The sequence below is a fragment of the Bufo bufo genome, chromosome 3 (genome assembly GCF_905171765.1).
Source record: "Bufo bufo chromosome 3, aBufBuf1.1, whole genome shotgun sequence".
In the NCBI taxonomy this organism is placed as follows: domain Eukaryota; kingdom Metazoa; phylum Chordata; class Amphibia; order Anura; family Bufonidae; genus Bufo; species Bufo bufo.
The window spans coordinates 481,417,183-481,426,383 of NC_053391.1; the positions used below are offsets into that span (position 1 = coordinate 481,417,183).

Genomic DNA, 9,201 nt, shown 5'->3' on the forward strand with positions numbered 1-9,201 from the left:
TAGATCTAGCACAAAAAAAATCTTACAAGCATGGTGATAGCTCGGAAGAAAAACAATTTTGCTAGAATTACGTGGGATACAGCCAGAAAGGATGAGATACTGTGCAGACAACAAGCAACCACATTAATGCCATGTATGATACACACTAATTACCTCTTTAACTACCGTATGTACGTACGCTCAAATATATGGAAAATATATGAATGCGCTGATTTCATATCTATACGTGAGTGCTTTACTACATTAAGAGTACGTATGTAAGTGTAGTATTTACTGTATGTAATTAGTACATTATATATATATAATCTATTCTACACCAATATAAACAGTACAGTTTGAGTTTTATGGCTTGTAACAATGCTATTGTCTAGTCTAGGATAAATAGATAGGCACTGTATGAGCCGAAGCGGTTCACACAAAAGCTTAACGGAAATTATTTTCATTTTGCTTCTTTTTTCTTTTTTCTTTTTGGATTGGGAAGGATGTGGAGTTTGTGTCCAGATGTCCTTTCTGGCTTTTTCAAATGTACAGTGCTGCTTTAGCTTTCCAGATAGTTTTATTGACAGATTATAGATATGTATGTAGGTATATATATTTAATGGAAAGAGATATACTAAGTACATAAAGGATCCATACAGCATGTGTGTTTGCACAGTGTAATTGGTGTCATTTATTCACAATGTAAAACATAGAGAAACTGAAAAGACACTGAAATAAAAGGAAGGCATTATGAGGGATTGCATCTTTACTACATGAGATGTTGATGGTGGACTGAATTGTGGCCTAATGATGTGAGTCTATGATCCTCCTCTGAACAATCCTGTGATCTGGATATGCAGTTGGGGTCAGACCTCTAGGAAAGAAAAAATAGTAAATTCATGGAATGGGAAATAAGAACCATCATTAATATTTTTATTGTGCCTTTTTTCCCCCATTTGTTTTTTCTTTTTGTCTGTATTAATAATTTTGTTCTTTGCTCGAAAATTGGTATATCTTTTTTCCAGTTTGAACCAAGTAAGTGAATATTTCAAAGTGCCCGTATAGGAAATAGATTGGATTGTACAAAATTAAATTTAATGCAACACGCTTCTGTGAAAATGTAAAAGTTAACTGGAAATGGGGGTAAAGAACAGAGCTTTTATTCAAAAGCCCAAGATGCATATTAAACTCTCACACCTGTGTCCACCCAAAAAAAAAACTTAATTGAAGGATTTCCACTTATGAAGGGAAATCAGCAGGGATAATATTGATCCATCTTTTTAGGGGGCCAGAGTGCAGCAGAAGGTGATACTGTGGAAGGCCCCCATTCGCCCTCTGTTTTTCTGCCAAATTAGGCAGAAGGTTCAGAGAGTAAGAGAACAAAAGGCTGGTCTTATTCCATAATGCAGCTTTATCCCAACCATCTCCACCACCCCTCCTTATTCAAAAATGCTTCTTTTATTTTATTTTTTTCATCTACTTGTTTCATAATGGTGAACTGCCTTCTCCTGCATTGAAAGAGTTACTGTTGAAAAAGGCAGGAAACCGTTTTGTTTTAATTGCTAAAATGATTCGGAAGTGCTTCGTGTGCTGCTTCTATACAGCAGGTGCTATGCATTAATTGGCCTGTGCAGGCCTGACCCAAGGTCCCTTGCAGCAGGCCCAAATTTAGGCAGAGTTGAAATCACTTATTTATTATATTGTATAACCTGGCGTACATGATGAGTGCTTGCAAGTATTTTATTTGTGGTCTGCAGTTTTAAATGCCATGTGGGTTTGGAAACTTGTGTTTCTTTGGTAATGTATTATCAGCAGGTAAGCTCTAAATACCATCCATCAGGAGCTAATTTTTATCCCAGATACTCTAATGACTGATGAACCTGTCTTTAGTACGAATGTTTAGCACAGTAGAGAGCCATATGCCACTGGCACAGGTTCCTATCTGTTTGTTGCAGCAGAACAGATTAGGGGAGAAATGAAATGGTTGTAACTTTCTTTCAGTCACCTACATTTATACATTGGAATTGTATTATATATCTGTATGGGATTTCAAGACATCACTGATATTTTTACAATAAAAAGGTACCAAATATATGTGAGAATGAATAATATACTAACTAAACTATATATATGTGTGTGTGTGTGTGTATATAGTATATATATATATATATATATATACACACATATATGTGTTCCCGGTCAGCTGTGCTTTGTTGCTCTCCGTCTGCTTCGGCCAGACCTTAGCACATTAGAAGTCCCTCCCCTGTGTGGGAAGACCACAGCTGTTACTGTAAATCTCATCCAGTAACTGTATCACCCCATTTTGTGGCTCTGAAGGATGAAATTGAGAAATGGAGCACTGTGCACTCATCCTTCACGTCTGCAAATTTGGCCTTTGCATTTCATTTTCATGCTTTTATTCCAAAGCAAATGGCACTGGGCGAGCAACAGAGTTCTTGATAAATGTTCGCTGTTCTCTGCTATGCTTTTTCTATTCTGTGCCTCATGTTTCCAGCTTTGCTGTGTGACATCTCGGATATGCCTATGCTGGGTCAATGAGAAGTTCAGGTGTGATTTACTTTCTCACTTTGGTATGTGTATTTGGAAACCTCTTCAAAAAGTTGAGAGGTGCTGTAATTGGAAATAAAAAGAAGTTTACAGCATTAGCACAACAAAGTCAATGATGAGCTTGAAGACAACCCTCTAGGGGAGAGTGTCTCGGAAAATGAAAGGGGTTTGATAGATTTCCATATCATTTATAACTCCCCTAATTGCATTTGGAAGGCTTGCCAATAAAATGGAAAATTGGCAGCCTATATCCATTATAGCAATTTTGCCGACCATGGCAAGCAGCTGGCTTTACTGGATTTTATTTCCCACCACCCGTAATTAATCATCAGCTTGAGATGTCTGAAACTTCACATTGTGGCAATGCTATGTCACATCCACACTTCCTTAAAATGCAAAAAAACGGCAGTATATGTACCGACGGCTCCTTCAAACTGACTCATTTAGGTACAAGGCAAACTGCTGCTTAATGACTGTTACTTTGGTAATCGGATGTGAATGTGACCTCTGGCCCTTCCATGTCAAAGGAAAGAACTGTGCAAGCTGGATGAAAGATACAGGATGGAGGGCCGCAAACTTTACTCCAATTAGACCAGGAGTGTAGAAGTACATCAGCGCAGATTGGGTTTATCAGAGAGACTTGTGACTATTTAGTAGGAGTAGCAGTGAAAGCAGCCTGTCACACTGATTTGGGTTGTGTCCAGTGATCTACGTTTCTTTGTAGTATATGGCTCAAACAAATCTATTCATAAAGTAAAGGCAGGTGGCTTGTTTTGCTTTTTTCCTCCTTATTTCTCTATACTTTTTAAAATGAAAATCCTATAAGATGTGGCTTGGAATTGTAATATATGTGGCAGTTTGTAGCCCTGATCTATGTTCTTGTTAGCTTGTTTCTTACTAAAATGTGGGACTGTTATCATGGCACAAAAAAAACTCAAGTATAGTTAATTACTCTTCCTATATCTCTGACACAGTGTACACTTCCAGTTGCAAAATATAGACTGTAAGCTCTTGGGTGCAAAGTATATTTTTGCGTTACATCAGAAGCTGATAGCATCTGTCATCTTTACTGTTGGGGGCATCGTAGGTTATGACTGTAGCAGATTTGGATCAGAGCAGTGTGGACAAACAACACCTCTAACGTATGTTCAGTAAGTCCCATCTTCCAGGACAGCATGATATCTCACATTTCCATCACAAACACCCAGGAAATGCTAATTAAAGCCTCGTCCCCAGACATTTTCATAAACTCTTCAATGTGTCGCTTCTTGGCTCTGATCCTTTCTCAGTTCCATTTTCCTGAGTTCAGAATCATTTATATGAACTATTGTTATATTATTAGCATGATAGTGTAACTGGGCAGCACCGAAACTGTGTATTAAATGCCACTTACAGATCTACTTACTACATACAGCTACTGGATGCCATAATACAGAACACCGTGTGTCATCAAAAAATTACCTATTGTTTACATCATGTTTTTATGTTTAACATATTTTTTAAGAATTTTTGATGATGTGCTTTTCAATCTTCCATGTCGCTATCTATAGTTACACAAAACATAAAATCCTTCAGTTTTAGCACTGGCCATCAAGCCTAATAATTTGTGCCACTTGGTCTGTACAGGACACTTTACTGCAGTTACCTGCTTATCTGTCATTCTAATCCTGCCTGTAATGATATCGCCTCTATGTAGAGATAAGGTAGAATCCACCATTCACAATAGCCGATTGTAAAAGCTTATCTATTCTTTCCTTGTACAATGACCTCTGCACAGAGCAGCCTAGAAAACTCTCCCATAGAAGTCAATGAGGACCCCTCCTGACCCTTGTGTCTATGGCCCATGTGGCTCCCGTAAAGCAAATTTTTTTAACAGCTCAGGCAAGATGGCCGCCCCCATAATCATGTTCAGGAAAGAAAATACATCTGCAATCAGAAAATAAAAACAGATTAGGAAAAAAAGGATCTGGTTTTAACTAACAGAAAAAAAAATTGGGGAAGTATTTCCTTTAAACTGAAGACCAAAAAGTGCACTGTAATCTAACCTACTGAGGGTCTTATCTTTTACCTTATAGGGTCCTGTTACACTTTGGTTTGTACATGGTCTTTATGTGTATTAAAGTTACTCATCACTCATAAATACCTGTAATTGTATTGTGATAGGTTTCTGAGGGACAAGAGATCTGTGTAATCGAAGCAATGAAGATGCAGAACAGCCTGACTGCAGCTAAAACTGCAAAGGTACAGAGCCTCCCTTTCTTCATTCACATTTGTATGGCTGCACAACCAGTGGACAGTGACCATGATAAGCATATCAAATATATCAACATAACTGGACAGTTATAACATGTTGCATCTGATTATATTAAATCTATACATAAATATCTTTATATAGTCTAAGATGAATAGACTGCAGTGATACCTGGAGTTGAAAGGGCGATATAGAGTATGTGTCGTGTACTGACCTAGCCTTTCAGATGCTGCCATAATTAGAAAAATAATACAGATTTGTAACAGAATTCTTCACCTGTTGGATTTTTATTCAGCCATTATTTGGGTGGGTTCACATCACATTTGCCATCCATTTAACGTATTGAAAAAACGTATACATTAACTGCATCTGTTCACCATTGAGTTCCATTGTAAAAACAACGTATACGTTCATGTATACTTTTTTTACTGGACTCTACAGGATACAAAAGCGTGGTGTGCTATGCTTTTTAATCCTTTTTTCTCAACGTATACATTAGGCTACATGCACACGACCATTCTGTTTTTTGTGGTCCGCAAAACACGGATGTCGTCTGTGTTCGTTCCGCAATTTGCTGAACGGCACGGACAGCCTTTAATATAACTGCCTATTCTTGTCCGCAAAGCGCGGACAAGAATAGGACAGGTTATATTTTTTTTGCGTTGCCATAGAACGGAGTGCTGTCCTCATCTTTTGCGGCCCCATTGAAGTGAAAAGGTCCGTATCCAAGCCGCCAAAACTGCGGCTCGGATGCGGACCAAAACAACGGCCGTGTGCATGAGGCCTTAAACGGATGGCAAAAACGTGATGTGAACCCACCTTTTTCGACTGTGTTTCTAGATATTGTAATACTATTGCATTGCATTATGGAAAATGATTGCATAGTGTACTGTATGAACTCCTCTTTTTAATGTATGCACAGTTTGACTTTTCTGAACAGTACAATATTGTCCTTATTAGAATTATTGCATTATATTTTATAGTCACTGATATTTATATACTGTAAGAACGAATTGATTTGAAGGCCCTGTCAGTTACGTTGCAATTTATACAACATCATACATTCTATGTACCTTTGCTTAAAAAAAAAAAAAAAGTTATAATGTGAACAAGCCCTTGCAGCCATGAAATACAGCTTTTGTCATTTGAAAAACCGAGTCATTTTAAGCTTTCACATTTCCTGGTGTTGCCCCTCACTTCTGCTTGTAGCAGCAGTGTAAGTTCAGTTCAATAAACCAGTATTAGAACTTGTACGTATAGGGGGAATTTATCATGGAGCAGCGGTCTATGATATCCTCGCGAGCTGCTAGAGGCTGCTCCTAGTTTATGCAGAGGCTCTCGCCCGTCATAAATTATACGCAGCTCCAGCAGTCCGTGCGCCTAAGCTTAAATCTAGGCCAGCCCCTTGCTGCCATAGATTTCAATCTCCTTTTCCTGACATAAAAGAAGATAAATATGCTGGGTCTGCTGGTCCCTCCCCTCCCTCACCATGCCCCCTTTTCAGGAAAGTGGCAAGGACCGCAGAGAAACTCCATTCATGCAAACAATTTTGTGCAAGTAGCCTTTAATAATGTCGAAAACACAATGTTTCCGACTTTTTTATACCAGAAAACTGGTGGGAGGAAACGATAAATTCCCCACCTAGAGATGGCTACTTTCACACCTGTGCTGTGGCTGAGTTTTTCGGCTGGACAAAAAAAAATAACCCTGCATGTCCGGCCAATTCTCGGCATATTTGCCAGGTAGAGGCCAGCTTTCTGCCAGACCCTATTATAGTCAGTGGGGTCGGGTGGGAAGGTGGTAGTATACAGATACAGAGAACTCCAGCAGGCTGTTCTCTACTAGAACAGCCTGCTGGAGTTCTCTGGCACAAATGTGAAACTAGCCTAAGGCAGTTTGTCATCTATTTCCACCTTCTTTATGCATTATTCATTTCAGTTTCTCCCATTTTTATATATTTTACATTTGTTTAAATCTGACTTTGTAATTTACAGGTAACATCTGTACACTGCAAACCTGGTGAAACCGTGGGAGAAGGGGATCTCCTAGTGCAACTTGAATAAATCCCATTCACTACATAACTCTACTTGACACTTTATAGATTTCTGATGAGCTCTCTCATACATGTTTGACATGACATTCCTATCATACAGATTTTATACAGTTATATTTATTACAGGTACATGCGGGATGAATAAAACCAATGATTATGAAATATTTATTGTGTGTTTTAAATGACTTATGTAAACATTGCAATCTAGTATATTATCCAGGGGCATTGTACTAATTGGTTAACTCCTGGCCATTTAGTATCCTCAAGAAATGATCAGCTCCCTTTTTTTATGTTTAAAAAAATCAGAACGTTGTCTATGTAAGGTACTATGATGTACAGTTTATGGGAAAAAAAGAAAATCATAGGGGGTAGTTCACAAAAAACTGGTATTTTTGACTTGCCAGTCTTAGTAAAAACGCTCACTTAAAGAAGATCTGGCTAATTTAAAAGGCACACACCTCGTAAAGAGGTTGTCAGGGCTTTTATTATTGATGACCTATCCTCAGTATAGGTCATCAATTTCAGATCGGTGTGGGTCCGACACCCGGCACCCCCGCCGATCAGCAGTGCCCCTTTAATAAATTTGTCCCATCTTCTGCTGTTTGTGCATCATAACTGAAATCTACTCCAGCAGGAGTCAATTACTGGTGTAGTGAGCGCCACTTTTCTTGCACACATGTTACATGAGTGGTCCCTCCCACTTTTAACAAAAGCGTTAAGGGTGTCAGAAATTTGGTTTCAAACAGGCACTTGAAGAAAACTGGTGTAGAGCTATAATAAATGACCCCCAGAGTGTTTAAAAGAGTTTTCCAATAGTACAAATAGCACCCGCAATGCCCGGGCCCCTCCTATAGACAATACTTACCCGGTCCCCGACAGCTTTGTACCTCCAGATCCTTGAACGGCCACCACTGCATCTTACTGTCGCGGGGGAGCAGTCAATAGCAGGCCATGACAGCAACCAGCCTCCCATAGGAGGGGGCCCGGGCATTGTGGGGTTAATTTGCACTAGTGGATAACCCCTTTAATGTGCCACCTCAACCAGCCTGTGTTCATATAAAAAACTTGATAGATTAAAGAAACTCCCCAGTTTATTATTCTAGACACGATCAGAGCTGAGATGACTTCTGGGTATAGAGGAAAGCTACCGGTATCCTCTTCTCCCCAGGACCTACCTTCTCAAAGTTGCTGCAGGGACCCCCCCCCCTTTGACACACATGTATCCGTTCGGTGGGCCCCCAAAATACATTTTATTGGTGGGCCCTAGGCACCCTAGTCCGACACTAGTGCCAGGTACTTCTTTCACCTTTATGCCCTGTTTTTACATAGACCCATCCAATTCTCCAGCTTCATAGCAGCAGCTTTTGGAAGTCTTCAGACTCAAAGAAACACATATTCAAGACAATGGGCCACATTAATCAAAACTGGCTTTGTTGTCCATATAAGCCAATCAGAGCTCGGCTTTCATTTACAGTCAGGTCCATAAATATTGGGACATCTACACAATTCTAACATTTTTGGCTCTATACACCACCACAATGGATTTGAAATGAAACTAACAAGATGTGCTTTAACTGCAGACTGTCAGCTTTAATTTGAGGGTATTTACATCCAAATCAGGTGAACGGTGTAGGAATTACAACAGTTTTCATATGTGCCTCCCACTTCTTAAGTGACCAAAAGTAATGGGACAGAATAATAATCATAAATCAAACTTTCACTTTTTAATACTTGGTTGCAAATCCTTTGCAGTCAATTACAGCCTGAAGTCTGGAACGCATAGACATCACCAGACGCTGGGTTTCATCCCTGGTGATGCTCTGCCAGGCCTCTACTGCAACTGTCTTCAGTCACTGCTTGTTCTTGGGGCATTTTCCCTTCAGTTTTGTCTTCAGCAAGTGAAATGCATGCTCAATCGGATTCAGGTCAGGTGATTGACTTGGCCATTGCATAACATTCCACTACTTTCCCTTAAAAAACTCTTTGGTTGCTTTTGCAGTATGCTTTGGGTCATTGTCCATCAGCACTGTGAAGCACCGTCCAATGAGTTCTGAAGCATTTGGCTGAATATGAGCAGATAATATTGCCCAAAACACTTCAGAATTCATCCTGCAGCTTTTGTCAGCAGTCACATTATCAATAAATACAAGAGAACCAGTTCCATTGGCAGCCATACATGCCCACGCCATGACACTACCATCACCATGCTTCACTGATGAGGTGGTATGCTTAGGATCATGAGCAGTTCCTTTCTTTCTCCATACTCTTCTCTTCCCATCACTCTGGTACAAGTTGATCTTGGTCTCATCTGTCCATAGGATGTTGTTCCAGAACTGTGAAGGCTTTTTTA

The 9,201-nt window shown here is 39.5% G+C and overlaps 1 protein-coding gene across 1 annotated transcript in view; it reads left to right on the forward strand.

Moving 5' to 3' along the window:
* PCCA (propionyl-CoA carboxylase subunit alpha) overlaps positions 1 to 7,019 on the forward strand; it is a 557,269-nt gene extending 550,250 nt beyond the window's left edge. The window contains exons 23-24 of the mRNA XM_040425257.1: positions 4,711 to 4,788; positions 6,793 to 7,019. Coding sequence (XP_040281191.1) covers positions 4,711 to 4,788; positions 6,793 to 6,861 — 147 coding nt within the window. The 3' untranslated portion in view covers positions 6,862 to 7,019. The remainder of the gene's footprint in view (positions 1 to 4,710; positions 4,789 to 6,792) is intronic.
* Positions 7,020 to 9,201: the final 2,182 nt, after the last annotated feature.